This window comes from Rhamphochromis longiceps, linkage group LG18, assembly GCF_057381845.1.
Source record: "Rhamphochromis longiceps isolate RC_006_pf linkage group LG18, R_longiceps_female_GT1.1, whole genome shotgun sequence".
NCBI lineage: Eukaryota > Metazoa > Chordata > Actinopteri > Cichliformes > Cichlidae > Rhamphochromis > Rhamphochromis longiceps.
In genome coordinates, this window is record NC_140574.1 from 5,002,347 (window position 1) to 5,027,057 (window position 24,711).

The 24,711-nt window shown below is 41.9% G+C and overlaps 1 protein-coding gene across 1 annotated transcript; it reads left to right on the plus strand.

Moving 5' to 3' along the window:
- On the plus strand, positions 1 to 24,232 carry LOC146647543 (uncharacterized). Its single transcript, XM_085389524.1, has 4 exons — positions 1 to 232; positions 7,639 to 7,854; positions 9,726 to 9,977; positions 22,320 to 24,232. The coding sequence occupies exons 1-4, from the start codon at positions 70 to 72 to the stop codon at positions 23,387 to 23,389; spliced, it is 1,701 nt and encodes a 566-aa protein (XP_085245650.1). The 5' UTR covers positions 1 to 69; the 3' UTR covers positions 23,390 to 24,232.
- Positions 24,233 to 24,711: the final 479 nt, after the last annotated feature.

The following is a 24,711-nucleotide window of genomic DNA, read 5'->3' on the forward strand; positions in this document are numbered from 1 at the left end:
GGTGCCATTGAGAGATCCCGAGTTAAGTTTGAAGACGTTGGTTTGGCGGTATCGGTTGTTGTTGCAATAATGTCTTCAGTTCAGCATCTGAGAGAGTTCATCAAGGAGAGATTAAATGCTGCTACAGAAGAAATCTTCTCAGAGTTTGAAAAAACGATCGTCCGGTATGAGGAGGAGATCCGTCAGCTAAGACTGCTTAATATCAGACCCGGGATAAAGTCACACAATACAGGTGTGTAAATTTGTGGAGGCGTGGGGGGTTGCGGGATTGTGTGATTTACTTGGGCATGATCTAAATGCTTTGCATAAATGCATTTATCTAAACTAGTAATACACCCCAGTAAAGTGTATGCAGCTATATCTGTGCAGTGTTGAGAAGGTTACTCTTAAAATGTTTTCTACTACAGATTACAAATAAATGGCCCAAATGTAGTTTGAGTAACTTAAAATACATTTCAATGTGAATAATGTATTCTGAATACTTTGGTTTGGATTACTTGATATATTTTCCATTCTTTTTACAACTACATGAATGCACTATTGTCATGTGAATTATTGCTATTACTGAAGGCTACTAGCCACCTGTTACGCTCCTGTTTAGCCCCTAATCTCCTGAGTATGTTCAGCTGGTGCTAATTGGCCCCACCTAGTCTGGTGTTGATAAAAGCATACCTGAGGCAGGCTTTCAGGAAGCGCACTAGTCTTTGCCTTGGTAGCCATTTTAGCCAACCTGCTATGCCAATTTGAGATAAAACCTCTATCTCACTAACACTCTGGTATTCATCTCCTTTTTACTGTTGCGGCTCTTGAGCCGGTTTTCTGAGAGTCCATCCTACCTGACGAATCATCGTACCCATTGTTTCTGCGCATGCGCACAATACGAAATAAAGTTGCGAGCCGTCTTACCTTTGTGAAAATCAGCTAGAAAAATACTCTGACTGATAAAATTCAGTGCCAAACCATCCTGCCTTTGTGAATGTGACCTACTAGCATACTTTAACAGCTAAATTAAGTGGCAAATCGTCTTACCTTTGTTAATCTGAGCTAGAAACATACTCTGACTGGTAAAATCAAGTGCCACACCATGATACCTTTGTGACTGTGACCTACAAGCATACTTTAATGTGTAAAATGTAGTGGCAAACCATCCTGGGCTTATGAATATGAGCTACAAGTATACTCTGATGGGCAAAGTTAAGTGGCAAACCGTCATACCTACTTAAATTTGTGGTGAAATTACTCTGTGAAAGCAGAAATGTGCACAAACTACTTGCAGTAGGACGTTTTGCCAAAGTAGGATGGTTTGTCAGAACACCGTAATGTCGTATAGAAAAAATATTCCCACCAAGCACACTCACCAATATTTTGTTTTTGAACTCCATTGCAGTTATTTCACACATTAAACCTTTGATAGAAAATAATAAAACAAAAGTAAACTGCAATAAATTACAGGTAGCAGTAAAACTAATAACTCTTTTATGCTATGTCCACACCAACATGGGTATTTTTCTATGCATTTGGTCCTTTCGTCCGCACGTAAACAGCGTTTCGAATCACCAAAAAGGTTGGAGAAAACTCAGTTTTTGCATTTACCTGTGGTCGACGAATACGGAGTTCATCGCACAATGTCAGAGATGTGTGCCTTTCACATCACGCTGTGCGACATGTTATTGTTTACATGAGATTAATTTCTGCAATGGCAGATTCAAAATACTGTTAATCTTACTATCTGCAGTTTTTACACACTTGCATATACACAAGCAGCTATTGTCCCTCCATTTAGAAAGGTGGAGGTGTCATGGTGTAATTATTTTACGTGTAGTTTTTCTTTTCCCCTGTGTAATAATAGTCAACATTGCTATCAAAAAGTGGGTTCAAAAACATAAACAACTGTGGGATACTGTTTGTGCATGATTTGGACAGCCTAGCGCATCCTCCCGATGCAGGGGAAACAAATTCTGTTGGGGGTACCTACTGTAGGAGCCATATGAGTTGTTCCTTTTTTGACTAAGTGGGTTGGTTTAAATGGACTCACTGTATTGGTGCACGGGTGTGGGGCGTGTCTCATGGGCAGTGTTGGGAAGGTTACTTTTAAAATGTATTCCGTTACAGAATACAGAATACATGCCCCAAAATGTATTCTGTAACGTATTCCGTTACGTTACTCAATGAGAGTAACGTATTCTGAATACTTTGGATTACTTAATATATTATCGTGCTTTTTACAACAACGTGAATGTACTATTGCTGTGTGATTTATTACTATTACTGAAGGTCCGCGACTCCGAACTGTAGTAAAGGGACCTCTGACTAATACGGCGGGGTCCCTGTCGGCTCGTAGCCGAAAAATAGCTTTACTTTGTTGTGTGGGTCAATTTTTCTTGCAAGAGACAGAGAGAGGCGTTGAAAGACTGCTCCAACGGAACTTATTGTTTTCGGAGGAAAACACGAACACGGTGTACAGTCGAGTCTTAATAGCTTACTTACAACTGGGCTCGTCAGGCACTCTTCTTGGCTGCAGTGGTTATTATTATATTTACATGCTTCCAGCTCCCGTTTTTCCTCGACGACAACTCGTACCTTTCCACTCGCCTTTTTCTCCCTCCTCGCGCTCACAGACACATAACGTGTATGGCAGTGCATTCTCCCTGCAACACGGACTATACTGCCCATGATGCTGCATTCTTTAGAGCTATGCTTGTAGCATTCTGCCTGTTAGCTTAGCACAACAACAACAACGAAAAGGCGCTCTCTCACCCAGGAAACACACAGTCGCAGAAAGAGAGAGAGAGCGTCGCCCTGTAACCATGGCAACCGTAACGCTGCCGCCTGGAACGAAAGAACGTAGCTGTCAAACAAAACCCAAACAGTCCTGACCCGCGACAAAATGAAACAGGAAAGTACCGCAGTGTAATCCATTTATTTCAACAAAGTAACTGTATTCTGAATACCACCTTTTTAAACGGTAACTGTAACGGAATACAGTTACTCATATTTTGTATTCTAAATACGTAACGGCGGTACATGTATTCCGTTACTCCCCAACACTGCTCATGGGTGTGGTAGATGATAAATGTGGTTGCACTCACCTGTTCACAGCACCTGATGTTGATGAGCAGAAAGGTAGGGTGAGCATGAGGCAAAACTTTCTGTTGATCGCAGCTTGAGCGCAGCTTGAATGATCTTGATGTATTTTAACTGGAACTGAATGGTTTTTGTATATTTGTGCACTAATTGATGCCATGAACCAGGTTGTAATTTGACATAGTAGTTAATGCAGTTATTGGAGAGTTGCAGTTATTTGTTTGTGCAGTCTGTGCATTTGTTTAATAGTTAATCCCATGTGCTGATTTATATATTGGACAGTTGCATGTGGAATAAAAGGAGCAAATGGTACAGAAGTGTATTTTATGCGTTTATTGTTGCGCGTCATCTGTGTCCTCATGTTTAGCCTGCCGCGGCCATAGGTTGGAGGAGCCGCAATACCTACCTTGGCACATGTGCAGGTGAAGCCAAAGGCACGCTATGCTTAATCATATTTTCTAGTCTTTGGCTTTGAAGGAAGTTGGTTTGGAAACATATTCGGCGATGCTTCAACCTCTGCTTTGTGTTTTGTGTGGGAGCCCCGTCAAAAAAACCTGTCCGTTATTCTAGCAGTGTCCAAGCATTCTTTTCCTTTTTTTTTTTTTTTTTTTTTTTTTTTTTTTTTTTTTTTTTTCCTTTTAACATTCCCCCTGCAATGGCTCTGCGCCCCCCACTTTGGGAACCCCTGTAGTAGGCTAACGTTGTGCAATGTGACGAAATATATCTGATGATGAAATTAAAACATCTATCGTTTTGAATTTCAATTCAATTCAATTTTATTTATATAGCGCCAAATCACAACATAAGTCGCCTCAAGGCGCTTCATAGATACAGAGAAAAAACCCAACAATCATATGACCCCCTATGAGCAAGCACTTTGGCAACAGTGGGAAGGAAAAACTCCCTTTTAACAGGAAGAAACCTCCGGCAGAACCAGGCTCAGGGAGGGGCGGCCATCTGCTGCAACCGGTTGGGGTGAGAGAAGGAAGACAGGATAAAAGACATGCTGTGGAAGAGAGACAGAGGTTAATAACAGATATGATTCAATGCAGAGAGGTCTGTTAATACATAGTGAGTGAGAAAGGTGACTGGAAAGGAAAAACTCAATGCATCATGGGAATCCCCCGGCAGCCTACGTCTATTGCAGCATAACTAAGGGAGGATTCAGGGTCACCTGGTCCAGCCCTAACTATATGCTTTAGCAAAAAGGAAAGTTTTAAGCCTAATCTTAAAAGTAGAGATAGTGTCTGTCTCCCGAATCCAAAACTGGAAGCTGGTTCCACAGAAGAGGGGCCTGAAAACTGAAGGCTCTCCCTCCCATTCTACTTTTAAATACTCTAGGAACAACAAGTAGGCCTGCAGAGCAAGAGCGAAGTGCTCTAATAGGGCGATATGGTACTACAAGGTCATTGAGATAAGATGGGGCCTGATTATTTAAGACCTTGTATGTGAGGAGCAGGATTTTGAATTCAATTCTGGATTTAACAGGAAGCCAATGAAGGGAAGCCAAAACAGGAGAAATATGCTCTCTCTTTCTAGTCCCTGTCAGTACTCTTGCTGCAGCATTTTGGATTAGCTGAAGGCTTTTCAGTGAGTTTTTTGGACATCCTGATAATAATGAATTACAGTAGTCCAGCCTGGAAGTAATAAATGCATGAACTAGTTTTTCAGCGTCACTCTGAGACAGGATATTTCTAATTTTAGAGATGTTGCGCAAATGGAAGAACGCAGTCTTACATATTTGTTTAATATGTGCATTGAAGGACATGTCCTGGTCAAAAATGACTCCAAGGTTCCTCACAGTGTTACTGGAGGCCAAGGTAATGCCATCCAGAGTAAGAATCTGGTTAGATACCATATTTCTAGGCTTTTCAGGGCCGAGTACAATAACCTCAGTTTTATCTGAATTAAGAAGCAGAAAGTTAGCGGCCATCCAGGTCTTTATGTCTTTAAGACATTCCTGCAGTTTAACTAATTGGTGTGTGTTATCTGGCTTCATGGACAGATAGAGCTGGGTGTCATCTGCATAGCAGTGAAAATGTATGCTATGTCTTCTAATGATACTGCCTAAGGGAAGCATGTATAATGTAAACAGAATTGGTCCTAGCACTGAACCCTGTGGAACTCCATAATTAACCTCAGTGTGTGAAGAGGACTCTCCATTTACATGCACAAACTGGAGTCTATTAGATATGATACAAACCACTGCAGTGCAGTACCTGTAACACCTACAGCATGTTCTAATCGCTCTAATAGGATATTATGGTCGACAGTATCGAATGCTGCACTAAGGTCTAGCAGGACAAGCACAGAGATGAGTCCACTGTCAGAGGCCATAAGAAGATCATTTGTAACCTTCACTAAAGCTGTTTCTGTGCTGTGATGAGCTCTGAAACCTGACTGAAACTCTTCAAATAAACCATTCCTCTGCAGATGATCTGTTAGCTGTTTGACAACTACTCTTTCGAGGATTTTTGATATGAAAGGAAGGTTGGAGATTGGCCTATAATTAGCTAAGACTGCTGGGTCTAGAGATGGCTTTTTGAGTAAAGGTTTAACTACAGCCAGCTTGAAGGCCTGTGGTACATAGCCGATCATTAGAGATAGGTTGATCATATTTAAGATCGAAGAATTAATTAATGGCAGGACTTCTTTGAGCAGTTTTGTAGGAATGGGGTCTAAAAGACACGTTGATGGTTTGGAGGAAGTAATTATTGAAGTTAACTCAGAAAGATCAATTGGAGAAAAAGAGTCTAACTTAACATCAATGGTACTAAGAGTAGCTGTAGATAATATTACATCTGTGGGATGATTACTGGTAATTTTTTCTCTAATGATAAAAATTTTATTTGTGAAGAAGTTCATGAAGTCATTACTAGTTAACGTTAAAGGGATGGTTGGCTCAAAAGAGCTCTGACTTTTTGTCAGCCTGGCTACAGTGCTGAAGAGAAACCTGGGGTTGTTCTTATTTTCTTCAATCAGTGATGAATAGTAAGATGTTCTGGCTTTGCGGAGGGCTTTCTTATAAAGCAGCAAACTATTTCTCCAGGCTAAATGATGATCCTCTAGATTTGTGACACGCCATTTCCTCTCCAGATTACGAGTCATCTGCTTTAGGCTACGTGTTTGAGAATTATACCACGGAGTCAGGTACTTCTGATTTGAGGCCTTAGTTTTCACAGGAGCTACAGTATCCAGAGTCGTACGTAGTGAGGAGGTGAAATTATTAACAAGATAATCGACTTCTGTTGGGGTAGCGTTCAGATAGCTGCTCTGCTCTATGTTGGTACAGGGCATTGAAGATGATAACAGTGGGTGGATTATATTCTTAAACTTAGTTACAGCGCTTTCAGAAAGACATCTACTGTGATAAAGTCTACTCTCCACCGCTGTGTAATCAATTATTGTAAATGTAAATGTTATCAGGAAATGATCAGACAGGAGAGGGTTTTCAGGAAACACTGTTAAATGTTCAGTTTCTATGCCATATGTTAAAACAAGATCTAGAGTGTGATTAAAGTGGTGGGTGGGTTCTTTTACATTTTGAGAGAAACCAATTGAGTCTAATAACAGATTAAACGCCATGTTGAGGCTGTCATTTTTAGCATCTACATGGATGTTAAAATCACCCACAATAATTATTTTATCTGAGCTGAGAACTAAATCAGATAAAAAGTCTGAGAAATCAGACAAACTCTGTGTAAGGCCCAGGTGGACGATAGATGATAACAAGTAAGACTGGTTTCTGAGTTTTACAGCTGGGGTGGACAATGTTAAGCATCAGGCTTGACACACTATTGTTTGTTTTGTGGTGTCGCAAAACACATTTACAGCAATATTTTTTTCATTGGTTTCTTCACTGGCTATCAATCAAGATGAGGCAGAACCTGGTAGCTCCAAACAGAAGGACCAGCCAAAACAAATTGAGGATGTTATTCCTAAACCAGGGGCTCCCCCTGTAGGATGGACATTGTTTGGTTATGATAAATCTTACACGGATTAGAAAACTCAAACGCAAATTATGCCGCAAAGCGGTCTCCACCACCGACTCGAACACGACATTTCTGTTCGACCACCAATCATTTGAAAGGTTGTGGAGAGTTTATAGATGAGAAGCAAAAAAGAGCTGTCAGGTGCTCAAAATAAACCTTAGACTCAAGTGTAAGAACAAGCGGCCGTTACAACTTATATCTAAAAATATATGGTTTAATGCGTTGGTCAAAACACAAAGACTTCCAGTCTGCCGTCTTAAAGTACTTTAAGCTTTCATGATCATATTCAGATCATGCTACTGTTCGTTCGTTTGTTTGTTTATTCACATTGTGTGATGATCACTGGCACTCGCATCTAAAAATTAGACTCTGTACGGTTATCAACATCACCCAATGAACACATGACTATGAGTGAATGTTTCTGTGGCAGCATCTGCAAGAATGCAAGAGCCCTTGAAACCATAAGCTAAATTCTCAATAGGTGACCCCTTTTAATCCTTCTTGATCTTTATTATTATCACATTCGTCACTATTTTCTTGTGTCCCTTTGTTGAACACGAAGGTCTGGATGATCAGCAGGTCAGTGACCAGGAAAGGAGCTCCAGTCTGGACCAGCAGAACACAGAGCCTTCAAAGATTAAAGAGGAACAGGAGGAAATCTCCATCAGTGGGGAAGGAGAGCAGCTTGAACTGAAGCAGGAAGCTGAAAGCATTTATGTCTGGACCGGAGAACGGCTGGATTTGTTGTGCAATCCTGGAGTAAAGCGGACCAGAATAGGTATGTAAAAGTGTCATATACAGATTTCATAATATAGAAATGAATAGGACTCATCAAAATGTCACAAAGACACATGGCGTGCATTACCGCCTGGGATACTGCCTCACTGAAGACATGTTTTCTGTTAGCACAGTAAAATAAAACCTGGATTTCAAATCTTCTGTTTAATAAAAAACAAAAAATTCCACCAGATTTAAGTCATGTTAGTCCAGAACTGTACACAGTATGTAGAAAAATGTTGAGACGATGAAAACTGGATTATTGGCCACAAGGACCAAGTTGGAGTGGCAAGCTGTATGCCTCATAAATGATGACTTTCTGCATGTAGACAGAAATCTCCGCTGTTCACTGCATGAGAGAGAATATTTAAATATTGCTCGCATATAGAATAGAATTCAAGTTTGTCATTGCACATGTCACAGGTACAAGGCAACAAAATGCAGTTTGCATCCATCCAGAAGTGCTTTAGCCATGATATAGATATATTACAAATAGATATTAGCAATAATATAGATATGTGAGTATATTACAGAAATGGGTCTATTATGGTATGTTATAATGTACACGGTATGAAGTATGTTATGAATATGCTATATCTATAAGTATGTACAGGCTGTAGTGAGTACAAGCTATGAACAGGATATAAATATAAAAAAACTATACAGAAATATGAGATATACAGAAATGTGAACTATGCAGGTTATAAACAGTTGTAGATTTAAAAAATTATCTTATTGTACAGAATGACTATTTACACAGAATTATACAGTAGTGCAGTTAAGATAAGTGAGGGTGTGGATAATTTCTACAGAGGCTATATAAAGTGGTTGTGAGTGGTGGTTCAGTCCATGTTATTATTGTGTGTGTGTGTGTGTGTGTGTGTGTGTGTGTGTGTGTGTCCAGTCCATGTGTTAACGTGGGTCAGATGTCAGGAGGCAGAGTTCAGGAGTCTGACAGCTGTGGGGAAGAAGCTGTTCCGGTACCTGGTGGTCTTAGTCCGGAGGCTCCTGTAGTGCCTCCCAGAGGGCAGGAGGGTGAAGAGTCCATGTGATGGGTGACTGGGGTCTTTGATGGATTTTCCCAGCCCTTTTCAGACACCGCGTCCTGTAGATGTCCTTTATGGCAGGAAGTGGTGCTCCGGCGATGCGTTGGGCAGTTTTCACGACCCTCTGCAACGCCTTCTGGTCCGAGACAGAGCAGTTCCCATACCAGACTGTTATACAGTTGGTCAGGATGCTCTCGATGGTGCAGCGATAGAAGTTCACCACGATGTCTGAGGACAGGTGGTTCTTCCTCAGAGTCCTCAAGAAGAAGAGGCGCTGGTGAGCCTTCTTGACCAGCTTGGAGCAGTTGGTCGTCCAGATGAGATCCTCGGAGATGTGGACTCCCAGGAACTTGAAGCTGCTCACACGCTCCACAGCCGTCCCCTTAATGTGGATGGGTGGATGTGGGTCAGCATTCCTCCTGTAGTCCACGATGAGCCCCTTGGTCTTCTCAGTGTTAAGCAGCCGGTTGTTTGTGTCGCACCACTCAGCCAGACGATCTACCTCCTCCCTGTAGGCGGCCTCACCGTTGTCACTGATTAGGCCAATCACCGTGGTGTCATCTGCAAACTTAATGATGGTGTTAGAACCACCAGCAGGTCTGCAGTCGTGGGTGAAGAGGGAGTAGAGGAAAGGGCTCATCGCGCAGCCTTGTGGTTCACCGGTGTTCATTGTGATTGTAGTTGAGCAGTGGTTATCCACCTGGACATGTTGGCGGCGGTTGGTCAGGAAGTCCAGTAACCATTTGCACATGAGGGAACTGATGCCCAGGTCTGAGAGACCTGCTCACAGTGTAACTTTTTTTTCTTGTGTGTTGTGTCCATCAAGACCTCCCACAGCAACGTGATTGTAAGGAAAATGAGGAACTGGATGACCCGCAGGTATGTAGCCAGGAGAGGAACTCCAGTTTGGACCAGCAGGACACAGATCCTCCACAGATTAAAGAGGAACAGGAGGAAATCTCCATCAATCATGAAGAAGAGCAGCTTGCACTGAAGCAGGAAACCAAAAGCGGCATCATCTGGACCGTGCAGCAGCTGGGCATCATGTGGAACCCTGAAGTAAAGTTGCACAGAATAGGTATGCAAAACCTTAATAGATCTAATTCACGTTGGGTCCTAATGAGACCTCAGAGATATGTTATAGAGGCACATGACAAATCTAAGGACAAACTGCAACAAGGAAACTGACGTAATATTCTAAGAGCCAAAATGTCTAGCCCTCACAGTGTCGCCCTTGTCAGGACTGTCCTAAGTTGGAAATAATACAGTTGAGTACAAGAGAGAGGAAGACACACCCTACAATGAGTTGAAACATTGTTCCTGCATATACATTTTTGTCATTCATGTTGTCACTTTGTTTGTCCCTCACGAATTGCAGTCATCACTCCTTCTGCCACATTTTTCAAGTGACCTATATTTGATATCAACATGTAAAAAAAACAAACAAAAAAAACCTTAAATTATGCTTTTGGTGTGCCACCTCTGTTTTCAGTAGCCCGCATATGTCCACCCATATGAACAAAATTCGAGAGACACCCCTATACATTATGACCGAGTACATCCACTGGACCTTTTGTGGATAACATAATTATCCCCATTAGGACTGAACAATCAGTTTAAAATATTGATTTGAAACTGAGCTTTTAACAAACCACACAACAATATGGTAGTTGTGCCCTTGTGCCATGTGTTTCTGGTTCTTTCTTTTTCTGTCCCTTTGGATTCCAGCACAAGGCCTGTGCAGTGATGTTATTGGTGGATTTCCTGATTGTGTGGCCAATCCATCATCACTTTCTTTCAGAACTGGTATTGCTATTGGTTCCTGGTTTGTTCTTGACTACATTTTTTTTTTCTTTTTTTTCTTTTTTTTTTTTTTTTTAATCTTCCCTGGCCACTGGATACAGTGTATTTGCTGCAAGCAGATGTTGATCAATGTCTATAACATCTGCTTGCTCCATGTTTATGAACTATAGAGATGTATAGGTTTGACCCTGATTTTAAAAATGCTCCGCTTGGTGGAATTTCTGACCTCTTGAGTTTCAAACATCTTTTTAACTTCTGTTTCTTTTTTCTTTCTTTTTTATAATATAATATAATATACACCAACAAGTGGCCACCTGTAAATAAAACATACAAACAGATTTTAAGAGAATGCTAAGTGCCTTAACAGTACTGACCTTATAAAAGCATACAAGAGAAGAAAATGTACAAACAGGGTTCCATTGCACTAAGAATCATGAAACTCTCATTCCTTGTGTGAGGTGATATGGCATTATTAAAGAAAAGTCTCTCATATCCTATTACAAAAACAAAACAACAACTCCCACTATGATTTGTGCATAAATGATTCTTCAGTTTGTCTAACATGGCCTCCTTCACTCGGTTAATTTCTATTTTATTCATATAGGGAAATACAGTGGGATGCAAAAGTTTGGGCAACCTTGTTAATAGTCATTATATTCCTGTATAAATCGTTGGTTGTTACAATAAAAAAATGTCAGTTAAATATATCATATGGGAGACACACACAGTGATATTGAAGTGAAATGAAATTTATTGGATTTACAGAAAGTGTGCAATAATTGTTAAACAAAATCAGGCAGGTGCATAAATTTGGGCACCACAAAAAAGGACATGAAATCAACATTTTGTGGATCTGCCTTTTGCAGAAATTACAGCCTCTAAATGCTTCCTGTAGGTTCCAATGAGAGTCTGGATTGTGGTTGAAGGTGATTTGGACCATTCCCCTTTACAAAACATCTCTAGTTCATTCAGGTTTGGCTTCCGAGCATGGACAGCTCTCTTTAACTCACACTCCAGATTTTCAGTAATTTTCAGGTCTGGGGACTGAGATGGCCATTCCACAACGTTGTACTTGTTCCTCTGCATGAAAGCCTTAGTGGATTTTGAGTAGTGTTTCGGGTCGTTGTCGTGTTGAAAGATCCAGCCCCGGCGCAGCTTCAGCTTTGTCACTGATTCCTGGACATTGGTCTCAAAGATGTCTTTGAGACCTTTTTTCAAAAAGGTCTCAAAGACTTTAGAGTCAGACCTGTTACAGATTGTCAACTTTTCCTTAATGTCAGGTGTGTTTCCAGAACCACTAAAAACTGCTGTAATCAAACCTATACTGAAAAGGGACAATCTTGACAAGACACAAATGAAAAACTACAGGCCGATCTCAAATCTCCCATTTTTAAGTAAGATCATTGAAAAAGCAGTTTCTCAACAGCTCAATTACTTAAAACAGAATAACTGCTATGATGCCTTCCAGTCAGGTTTTAGACAGAACCACAGCACTGAAACCGCTCTGACAAAAGTGTTTAATGACATATGTCTGAACACAGACAGTGGAAAAATGTCAGTCTTAGTTTTACTGGATCTCAGTGCAGCATTTGATACAGTTGACCACAACATATTACTCAAACGACTGGAGAACTGGGCAGGTCTTTCAGGAACTGTACTAAACTGGTTCAAAACATACTTAGAAAACAGGAAATACTTTGTATCAATAGGTAACGTCACATCTGAGCAGACTAGTATCACATGTGGAGTTCCCCAAGGTTCCATCTTGGGACCCCCTCTGTTTAACATTTACATGCTCCCACTGGCACAGATTATAAAGAACAACAAAATAAACTACCACAGCTATGCAGATGACACACAAATATATATCTGGCCTATAAAGCTCTGAATGGTTTAGGACCAAAATACATCAGTGACCTCCTAACCCAGTATGAACCTTCCAGATCCCTCAGGTCATCTGGATCTGGTCTCTTATCAGTTCCCAGAGTCAGAACCAGACACGGAGAAGCTGCATTCAGCTTTTATGCTCCTTATATCTGGAACAAACTCCCAGAAAGCCTCAGATCAGCTGAAACACTCAGTTTATTTAAATGCAAGTTGAAGACTCACCTATTCTCAGCTGCATTTGAATAAAGCACCAAATCCACACTTTTAAGCTTAAATTTCAAAACGTACATTAACTACTGATCTTATCTAGTTCTAATTTTATCTGTTTTGATTTTACATACTGTTTTGTTTGTTAAGTGGGTTAGAGCTCTGGGTAGCTCCCCAACTGGGTCTAGACTGGGTCTAGAGAGTATTTTAAATTCAGGGAATTTAAAATAGAAAGTAGCTCGTCCACAGAAGGACTGGTAGCTCCCCTTACGATAAGGGTTCAGATCGCGCGAACAGGTGTGAAATGTGTGTGTTTAGTTTTGTTTGTTTGCTTGTTTTAATCAATTTTAAATCATACTTTTTATTTGTTTTTGTTTCTAATGTCTCTGTAAAGCACTTTGAATCACCTTGTTGTTGAATTGTGCTATACAAATAAATTTGCCTTGCCTTGCCTACAGGATCTGCTGATACTGAGTGGAATCCATGTGTCCCTCAACTTTGACAAGATTCCCAGTCCGTGCATAACACCTCTTGTTATGCCCAAATAGCTCATTTTTAGTTTCATCAGCCCACAGCACCTTATTCCAGAATGAAGCTGGCTTGTCCAAATGTGCTTTAGCATACCTCAAGCGGCTCTGTTTGCGCTGTGGGTGGAGAAAAGGCTTCCTCTGCATCACTCTTGCATACAGCATCTCCTTGTGTAAAGTGCCTGAAATGGTTAAACGATGCACAGTGACTCCATCTGCTGCAAGATGATGTTGTAGGTCTTTGGTGCTGGTCTGTGTGTTGACTCGGAATGTTCTCACCAATCGTCGCTTCTGTCTATCCGAGATTTTTCTTGGTCTGCCACTTTGAGCCTTAACTTGAACTGAGCCTGTGGTCTTCCATTTTCTCAATATGTTCCTAACTGTGGAAACGGACAGCTTAAATCTCTGAGACAACTTTCTGTATCCTTCTCCTAAACCATGATGGTGAACAGTCTTTGTCTTCAGGTCATTTGAGAGTAGACCCCCATGTTGCTACTCTTCAGAGAAAATTAAAAAAGGGGAGGGAAACTTACAATTGACCCCCTTAAATACTATTTCTCATTATTGGATTCACCTGTAAATGTAGGTCAGGGGTCACTGAGCTTACTAAGCCAATTTGAGTTCCAATAATTAGTTCTAAAGGTTTTGGAATCAATAAAATGACAACAGTGCCAAAATTTATGCACCTGCCTGATTTTGTTTAAACAATTATTGCACGAGGCAGGGCTGCCCACTCTCCCCTTCACTGTTTGCAATTTCTATTGAACCACTAGCAGCAGCAATTAGACAGAATTCAGTAATTAAGGGCATAAAATGCAAGAACGTGGAACTTAAAATCAGCCTTTATACAGATGTGTTACTTTCTCTCCAAAACTCACAAACCAATATCTCTGGCGTGATTGAATTGATAAAGTCTTGCAAGAATATCAGATTACTCAATTAACTGGCCAAAATCTACAGTCCTTCCGATTAATTGCTCCTTCCATTATTATTCTTCTACACCACTGCAATCGGGGAAATATAAAATATTCAGGTATTAACGTTTTTCCCAAGCTTACAGATCTAACTAAATTAAACCATATCCCACTTTTAAACAAAGTAGAAGGTGATATAGCTAGGTGGAAATGTCTACCCATATCACTCATGGGAAGGGTTGCCGCTATTAAAAATGATGGTCTTACCAAAAATAAATTATTTATTCTCAATGATCCCAACTAAACCACCACAAGATTGGGTCAGGTCTCTAGATTCATGTATGTCCAAATTCCTTTGGAAAAATAAACTCCCAATTGTTAGCTTAAAAACACTACAAAAGACCAAGGATAAAGGAGGATTAGAACTACCTAACTTTCAGCACTACTTCTTCAGTTTATCTCAGGATGGCTAAAACACACCTTCTTAGACGAACCTTGTCTAGATGTAGAACAAGCACTTTGCAATAATCTAGAGATTTCAGACCTAACATTTATCAGCTCAAATATCCAACGACATGAATGCGTCTGCATCAGCTCTTCTCTGACAGCATGGTGGGAGTTTCTAAAATTGACGGCGTCTTCATTAATCCCATGCAAACGTACACCTATCTGGAACAACCCTGACATATTACAAAACAATAATATGATAAACTTCTCAGATTGGAGTGGTAAAGGAATCAAATACTTAGAACATATATTAGAAGGAACAGAATTTATTCCATTTGACAGACTAGTTACACAATATGGGATCAACAAGAAAAGCTTTTTAGAATATCAACAAATTAAATCCATAGTAAAAAAGAAATTCAAACCGGGTCAAGTTGAACTAAAAACACCACCAAGTGTGGTTCAATTTCTTACTCTTAAAACCCTCAAATTACTTTCCAAAATATACAGAATGCTTTCTAAAACAGATGAATCAATATCACTTCCTATTGCAAAATGGGAAGCGGATTTATCAGTTAACTTAGACCAAAACTTCTGGTTTCATATATACTTAACAACCTTTCATTTAATTAGAAATCCCAGTCTTCAATTAATTCAATACAAAATATTACATAGAGTGCACTATACAGGTCATCGGATGTCATAGTTTGGTCCCACATTCGCTGTTGTGATTGGTGTGGGGGTAGCGACAGGCTTGGGGCGTCGGGGGATTCCCCAGGAGCATCTTCCTTGGAGGGCTCAACCCGGGGTTGCGGTCATGGCCTGTTTAGGGCTCTGTTGGCTCTTAGGCGACGGTTTCCTCGTGGCTGCGTGCAGCGGGGCTAGGGGAGGGTCTGTGCTGACGGACGTGGGTTACTGACCTGGTAGCCTGGCTGCCCTTGGGTGGGTCCAGGATGGGCATGAGGTTCTCGGGGTGCTCAGTCTGTGGGCTGGGGCCCTGGCTGGGCCTTGGGGGCTTGGGTCCTGGTTGGTGTGTTGCTGGGGTTGTGGGCGGGTGGGTGTATGGGAGCCCAGCCCTGGCGCAGGGTGCTGCCAGTGCATCGAGCCACCTGGGGGGCTCTTCAACTGGTGGGGGAGATTGTCACATCTTGCAGGAGGTCTCCTCTCTTCAGGAACTCACTCTGCAGGAGGGGGAGATATAGGAGAGATGGAGGAAGATCTCAGCCTGAGTGTCTATTGTCTTGTGTAGTCTGGAAGATGAGTGGATGACGGGGTGGGTGCAGTTTTCTGTGGTGGGGTCGGGTGGGCTGTCCCGGGCTCTGTGGGGCTGGGCGGCACTGCTGAACTGGGCCCCGGTCCGGATGGGCCTGGGCCCCCTTTCCCTGGCGGGTTGCGGGGAGGCATCTCCCCCTCTGTCCCCTTCTGGCCTCCTGTGTCTCAATTTTATCCCACAACTTAGACATTCACATTACTCACACTCTCATTACACATACATATAGGATCTTGGGTGTACATCAGGGTGTACAACCTCACCCCTGGCGTCGTTGCCTACCTCTCAATTTTAAATACACATAGACATTGAAGGCTATCGGGGGGGGCTATGCGCTTTCCTGCTGCTCTCTGGCAGGTAGCTCCATGCCCTCCTAGGTTTTAAATGCACCTTAGAACACACATGCATCAACACTACATATGAGCGGGCGGAGCGAGGCTTGGAGTCTTCACACACCCCCGTTCTCTGCGGCCTTTTGGAACGTGGGGGCCAGGAGGAGGAGTTGGCCATCCGATTGGGTTCTGGAATGTGGGGCCTCCGTGCTGCTGCCGAGTCAGGGCAGTCTGCTTCTCTCCACCCCAGGGAAAACTGTAACACTACCTAGGTTTGGGTGCAGTTTCCCCCTCCAGGGGCAAGGGTACCAAGACCTGGGGCTTAGAGTACCCTTGGGGAGTGTGATTGTGTGTATAGTGTCTCTCTGTCTGTTTCCATGTTGGGTGAGTGTGGAGTAAGTGCATATGAGAGCATGAGGGTGGAAATGGATGTTTGTATCTGTGTGTGCCTGTTTGTCTGTGTCTATATGTCAGGTTGGGTATCAGACGCCACCTCTCTAGGGACATCTCAGGCCCTCCAAGGTATGGAGGCCTATCTCCCCCCACCACTTCCCCTGCCAGTGGCAGACGCCCTCAGACATCTGTGCATTGGTGGTTCTTTGTGTCCGGGGATGGGCGTCCAGGTACACACCGGCTCACTCCTAGTGGCTGTTTGTCGGGGCCTGAGGCTCGCTTGGGCCACTTCGTGGGTGGGGTGCCCCCGGCCTCTCGGCCTGGGGCTCGGTCCACTCTGTCACAGATGGCTGCCGGCGGAGCTCACGGCACGTCACTGCAACTCCCCGTGGCATCTGCTCTGCGGCTGCTGAGTGACCCCTCATGGGGGGGCTCTCCTCAGCTCTTTCTGCAATAGTGCCGCGGCTGCCCCTCTGTTGGTCTTCCTTGGCCTCTTGTGTTCTGAGGGCCTCTGGATGCCTCAAGTTTTGATCTCCTCCATACCTGCTTTATGCCCTGGAGGACAGGGCTGTGGCTGAGCAGCTGTTGCTCTCAGTCCCCAAATCACGGTTGAAACTGAGAGGAGACAGAGTGTCACCCTTTTTAACTGAGTAGTCCAAATACAGTCAAATCCACAGTAATCTGTCATACAAAGTCAACGAAAAAAACAATATTTGAGAATCTACTCTTGTTGGGTTCAGTTAGGATCGTAAGGAGACTGGCAGTGGTAACTCAACTTAAAGACGGAATATCCCTCCACTCAGAATGAGACACTGACAACAACTTAAAGGGAGAAAAGTGATTTGAGTGTATTCAACATTTAAATGCTCCAAAAATAGACATGAACAAAAAATTTAGACCATTTCAAACATGTAAATCTCAACAATGTACAATATATCACTTAAAGTGTCCATAAATGTATCATGTAGGCTGTCCATTTCAGTTCAGTGCACTTAGTATTCAGTGTTCTTAGTAAGTGTTAACTGTCTTTAGTCACAGTTTTGCTTTTTGATGCATCAGTTTTTTTGTGTTAAGTGGAATCAGATCTGACCCAAAAAAAGAAAAAAGTAACAACATAAAGTGTCCTGAGATCTCAGAAAAAAAACGTTAATCCAAAAAAAATTGCAAATCGTTGTATCCTACCACCCTCCAAGGAAACAGGTGGCCTTCAGAGTGAGAACATCCTTTCTAGGCACCTCCAGTGGCATCCAGTCCTTAGATGGCACCGCTCGGTCCTTGCAGCAGATTTCTACCACGTTAAAAAAAAAAAACCAGCCAGGATATTCTTCATAGAAAACATTAATTCCGTAGCGCAACACGTTACAAGACTGAATATCCACATAGCTTTGCGCATCTAGCTCCGTGCAGGCGGATGCAGTGAAAGAAAGTCACCACGCACGCGCTATGGTGCATTCACGGTACATGGGAAAACTCGGCATTTAACAAAACAGTAACACTTCAAATTAGAATAAAAACAGAATACAATTGGCAATAAAATAACCATGGGTTACACGAGCATTCTCTATTGTGGCTCCTAAGCTTTGGAATAATCTTCCTCTTCACATTAGGCAATCGACATCAGTGATGGTTTTTAAATCCAGATTGAAAACGCATTTTTATTCACTGGCTTTTGATTCAGTGGTTGACTGACTTGTATTTTATTGTTTTCGCTATGTTTATTATTTTATCGTATTTATTATTCTTATGGTATCTATTATGTTTCTGTTGTTCAGCACTTTGGTCAGCCTTGTGTGTTTTTAAAGTGCTATATAAATAAACAATGATGATGATGCTCCGTGGCTGCTGAGTGACCCCTCATGGGGGGCTCTCCTCAGCTCTTTCTGGGATAGTGCTGCGGCTGCCCCTCTGTTGGTCTTCCCTGGTCTCTTGTGTTCTGAGGGCCTCTGGAGTCTTGATCTCCTCCATACCTGCTTCATGCCCTGGAGGACGGGGCTGTGGCTCCCCACACCCACTAGCAGATCATTACATAAAGGAACCTTTTAAATACAAGCGTGCTCATGCTCACAGGTGTACACACGGGTACTCACACACACCAACTACACCCTTTTTGGCTCCTACCTCAAAGCACAGTGTGCGCTGTCGATCTTACGTGCTGCACGATAATGTTTAATATTTAGTATTTACTGTTATATTCCCATAGATCAGACTTTCCCAAAGTGTGTGGCCTGCCCCCTAGCGGGTGCGCAGAGCCATGGCGCGGGATGAAAAGGGGGGGTGGGGGAGAAACAACGCTTGGACACTGCTAGCACGGGCGCCTACAGAAACTCAAAGCAGGAGATGAAGCATAGCTGAATATGTTTCCAAACCAACTTCATTCTAAGCCAGAGACTAGTAAATATGGTGAAGCATATCTTCCCTTTGGCTTCACCTGCACAAGTGCCAAGGTAGGCCTCCTCAGCAGAATTGCTTTTTCCCTTCGTCGGGAGCAGCGGTGGGGTGTTTAAATCACAGACAAACAGTATCCCATATTCGTGATTTTTAGTTCACAAACACTTGTTGTAATGACTAACTATTCCTGACATTTTGGAGATATACATACTATACTATACTTTATACAGTAAAGTTACAGTAATATCAGGCTGATCCTGCCACGATTTGTTCCCCCGGTTCAAATCACGGACAAACAGTATCCCAGTTTGTTTTTAAACCTATTTTGTACAGAGGCATTTTTTGAAAAATGTATTGATAGCAATGTTGAATATTATTACAGAGGAAAAAAAACAACTACACGTAAAATAATCACATTGTGACGCCTCTGCCTTTGTAAATGGAGGGACAGTAACTGCGTGTAAAACCTGCAGATAGAGACGAAATACTATTAATCTGACTATCTGCCATTCTGCAATTCATCTCATGTAAACAACGTGGCGCACAGCGTGATGTGAAAAAAGGCACATACCTTTGACGTTGCGTGACGAACTCTGTATTCCTCGTCCACACATAAACGCAAAAAAGGAGTTTGAAAAAAATCTCAGTTTTTGGTGATTCGAAACGCCGTTTACATGTGGACAAAACAGCTGCGTTTTCAAAAATACCCGTGTAGGTGCGGACGTAGCGTAAATTAGTTGGTAGTTTATTTTCTTACTACCTGTAATTTATTGCAGATTACTTGTATTTGCTTAATTGTTTACTAAATGTTTGAGGTGTGAAATAAACCGTAATGGAGCAAAATATGGGTGTGTGGGGTTGGAGGATGTGTTAGTGCGTGCATGCGGGGGGGCGCGAACATTTTTTTCTTGTAAAACAAAAGGGGACCCAGCAAAAAAAGTTTGGGAACCACTGCCATTTTTCTTTCTCAACAGGTGATCCAGGTGATTGATACATGTATTTTTTGTCTGCTTATTTTGTTTTTTCTTTTTTGCCCTTTATCACCGTTCCTCTTCCCTGCTATTTTTCTTTCCCTCTTTCTTTCTCCCCTTTCTTTTCCCCAGTCAAGTCTGTCCCGTATTTAGCAAGTGAAAATAAAATAAAATAAACAAAAGGTGAATCAAATAGACCATTACGGCAAGACTGGGATGGTCCATTTGGTAAATTAAATCCGTTGGGCAGCTTTCTTCACTTTTAGACAATAATTCTGATGGCAAAAGAGCCAAACGGGACAGGCAACCCCCCCCCCCCCCCCCAAAAAAAAAACAAACAAACAATTATTGCACTTTCTGTAAATCCAATGAACTTCAATTCACTTCTCAAATATCACTGTCTCCTATATGATATATTTAACTGAGAATTTTTTATTGTAACAAACAACGATTTATACAGGAAAATAATGACTATTAACAAGGTTGCTCAAACTTTTGCATCCCACTGTAATCCCAACAACAGTGTCCTGAAGGGGGTTTATACTGTAAGGTAGGGCTGCCACGACTTGTCGACTAGTCACGATTACGTCGACTATCAAAATCAAATGGTAAATGGCCTGTATTTGTATAGCGCTTGACTAGTCCCTATTGACCCCAAAGCGCTTTACACATCCAGTCATCCACCCATTCACACACACATTCACACACTGGTGATGGCAAGCTACATTGTAGCCACAGCCACCCTGGGGCGCACTGACAGAGGCGAGGCTGCCGGACACTGGCACCACCAGGACCTCTGACCACCACCAGTAGGCAACGGGTGAAGTGTCTCGCCTAAGGACACAACGGCCGAGACTGTCCAAGCTGGGGCTCTAACTGGCAACCTTCTGATTACAAGGCGAACTCCCAACTCTTGAGCCACGAAATCAAATCCTTCAGAGGCTGCATTTGTAGGCCGATTGCGTTACAGCGACTCGACTAAGGCTGTCCAAATTCAAAGAATCCTCCAACTGCGGCCGGCAAATGTCCTTCATTTCCAGATTTGAAGGATGGGTCGGGTGTATCCTTCGCTGCCCAACCTATCCCAGGATTCATAGCGTGGCCCAGCCAATTCCAGTTTCCAACAATGGCAGCAGCTTCTTAGTTTTAATATTACCTTTTATTACTCCTTCTGAAGCTCAATAAGGATAAAACTGAAATCCTCCTTATTGGCACCAAATCCAACCTTTTGAAGGCAAACCACTTCTGACTCACTATCGATAACTCCAGTTTTCCCTTCTCCTCAGGTTAAGAGCCTTGGTGTCATCCTAGACTGTTCACTTTCCTATAAATCTCACATCAATAATCTCACCTGTTCTGCCTATTTCCATCTACGCAACATTAACAGATTTCGTCCTTCTCTTGTCACCCAGTCTACATCCATTCTTGCCCAGTCTTGTTACCTCCCGCACTGACTACTACAACTCTCTCTTGCATGGTCTCCCCCAAAAATCCCTCCGTAAGATTCAACTGGTTCAGAACTCTGCTGCTCACATTATCACCAGAACTGCCTCCTACCAGCACATCACCCCTGTTCTTCAGGAACTTCACTGACTCCCAGTGAAATTCTGGATATTCCACAAGCTTCTTGTGCTCATCTTCAAGGCCATTCATAACCTCGCACCTCCTTACCTTTCTGACCTGTTAACCACTACCTTTTCTGTCCGCTCACTTTGATCTTCTTCTTCTATCCAGCTTTCTGTGCCTCCCTTCCGCCTCACCATGATGGGAAGCAGAGCTTTTAGCTGAACTCTATACCCCCAGGTATAAGAAAGATTGGCTCTCTCACCCAGTTTAAATCTCAATGAGCCTAATCAGGGCCACCTGATCCAGCCATAAATGTATGCTTTATCAAAAAGGAAAATTTTTTTAAGCCTAATATTTTTTTATTTTTTTAAAAAGAGTGTCTGTTTTCCGAATCCAAACTGGCAGCTTTTTCCACAGAAGAGGGACCTGAAAGCTGAAGGCTCTACCTCCCATTCTCCCCAACTTTAAGGCAATGAATGGTTAATCTAAACAATAAATAAATCCTGAAGTGAGTGTCCTGTAAAGTTTTTGAATAATTTTAAGCAAACTTTTAAATGTTTTGTGCACTTTGATAACAAAATTTAAGAGATACCACTTTGTGTGTGTGTGTGTGTCTTTATTTTCTCATCATAGATGATCTGTCTAAGCCATATGCTTAATGGTTAAGCTTACCTTGTAATTTCTCAAATGTATGTTTTTTGATATGTCCCTTAAGATTTTCCACCACATGACTGTAAGGACGAGGATGGGCTCACAACTCAGCAGGTCTGTAACCAGGAGAAGAACTCCAGTCTACACCAGGAGGATCCTTCACAGATTAAAGAGGAACAAGAGGAACTCTGTACCACTGAAGTGGAAAAAACGGTTGTTCTAAAGCAGGAGACTGAAACTTTTCCTGCTCGTGAAGAAAGTGGCCACAGTGAACCAGAACCAAGCAGTGACCAGCTCCATTCTCACAAATCTCCTGACGCAGATCAGGATGAAATCAAGGATGGTAACTCGCACAGAAATGAGTGGGAGCAAATCGTATCAGGCCCGGGTGTTCAAAATTCCGAGACAGCACATTTATGTAGCACCTGTGGGAAAAGATTTTTTTGGAAGTCAAAGTTGACTAGACACATGCAAATTCACACAGGTGAGAAACCACATTCTTGCAGCACCTGTGGGAAAAGGTTTAATCAGAAAAGCCATTTGAAAGTACACATGGAATTCCATGCAAATGAAAAACGATATTCCTGTAGCACTTGTGGGAAAAGATTTTATATAAAATCAAATTTGAGAAGCCACATGCGAATTCACACAGTTGAGAAGCCATATTCTTGTACCATTTGTGGGAAAAGATTTAGGTGGACGTCAGATTTGAGTAGACACATCAGAATTCACACAGGTGAGAAGCCACATTCTTGTAGCACCTGTGGGAAGAGATTTAGTTTGAAACACATTTTGAATATGCACATGCAAATTCACACAGGTGAGAAACCACATTGTTGTTGCACCTGTGGGAAAAGATTTACTACGACGGGTCAGTTGAAGAGACACATGCGAATTCACACAGGTGATAAGCCGCATTGTTGTTGCACCTTTGGGAAAGGATTTACTCAGAGGGGTCAGTTGAAGAGACACATGCGAATTCACACAGGTGAGAAGCCACATTGTTGTGGCACCTGTGGGAAAAGATTTACTACGAAGGGTCAGTTGAAGATACATATGCGAATTCACACAGGTGAGAAGCCACATTCTTGTAGCAATCTAGAAAAGATTCAGGTAGAGGGAAACTTGAAATAACACATGCCAGTTCACAAAAGTGAGAAACCACACTGTTGCAGCACCTGTGTGAAACATTTTAGTTCTCCAGTACAGTTGAAAATGCAATAAGGAAAAGATGCTACATGCTAAGTTTCATTCTTAGAAAATGGTGGTGGTAGAACACATAAACAGTGTTTGGGTCATTGAAAACTGAAAATTTAAAAAGGCTTTCGGAAGCTCAGTTTCTGTTTTGACACATGGACAAGACAAAGTTTGTCTTGCACCATAAAATGTTTGCACCATTATCACCTTTTTCTGACATCATTGTTTTATAGTTTATAGGCTTTGTCTTTGCTGAAGTTTCTTCATTTTCTTTGGCATGGCCTCGACAGTGCTTGAGATATTTTTAGTGTCTTGATGTAAAAATAACTATTTCTCCAAAACACACTTGGAAATATCAGTTTAAAAAAAACTACCCATGTAGTAGTTGGATTGACATTATGGCAAGTGCTTTTCAGATGGAAAGGGAATATTTTAGGGAATGACAATGTTGACAAGTTGATCTGTTCTCAAATTGTCTGTGATCCATATTTTAAGCTCATTTATTATTTATATTTATAACATAACTTATGGACTAATGTGTCATTTTAACAGTGTTGTGTTCCATTTTGACATTAAACAATCCAGTTTAAGATTGTAGATAATTCAGTTTAAAGATAAAATATTGATAATTATATAATAAAGGAGGAGGAGCTGGTGACTCATCTCCCATAAAGGAGCTCAGAAGTTCCCCGGGAGTCTTCATCTTTATTTATCTGTTTGCTTTTGGCCTCCATGTGCTTATGTCAAACATACTAGAGAGCTTTTTTTTATTTTATTTTATCTTGTATGTTCAATTAAAACTGTTGGCATCAAACTTTACATCTCCTGTAAATTTTGTGTTTTGGTTTAAATTGTGTTCCAAAACCCTGAATCAACATCTTTCCAGCCTGTAGAAATTCTGAAAAGCCTTTAAAACATGCGACTGCACAATCCTGCTGCTCTTTGAAACACTAACAGTACTTCCAAACGAGCTGTTAAACAGGGCTTTGTGTGATCTGCCTTTTGGTGAAGCAACTGGCCAGGAAGATTCAACACATTCAAAGGGCTTTATCATACTAAGTTCATTGATTCTCGTCCTCACTTTCCTTTCCAGGTCCTCAACTGTACTCCATCAATGTCTTCTGAAGTTGTGTTTCAGAACAAAAGTGGAGCACATAACAGCAAACACTGAACACACAACTCCCCTGTCTGCTAAGAGCATGTCTTCCTTTTTCATACCACCATCGGTGACATGAAAAAAGATTATTCAAACAAATCTG

Excerpts from the sequence above, each read along its gene's own strand:
- LOC146647543 (XM_085389524.1), top strand. The coding sequence starts at position 70 with ATGTCTTCAGTTCAGCATCTGAGAGAGTTCATCAAGGAGAGATTAAAT. Across the intron at positions 233-7,638 it reads GATAAAGTCACACAATACAG|GTCTGGATGATCAGCAGGTC; the intron begins GTGTGTAAATTT and ends TTGAACACGAAG. Across the intron at positions 7,855-9,725 it reads AGTAAAGCGGACCAGAATAG|ACCTCCCACAGCAACGTGAT; the intron begins GTATGTAAAAGT and ends GTGTCCATCAAG.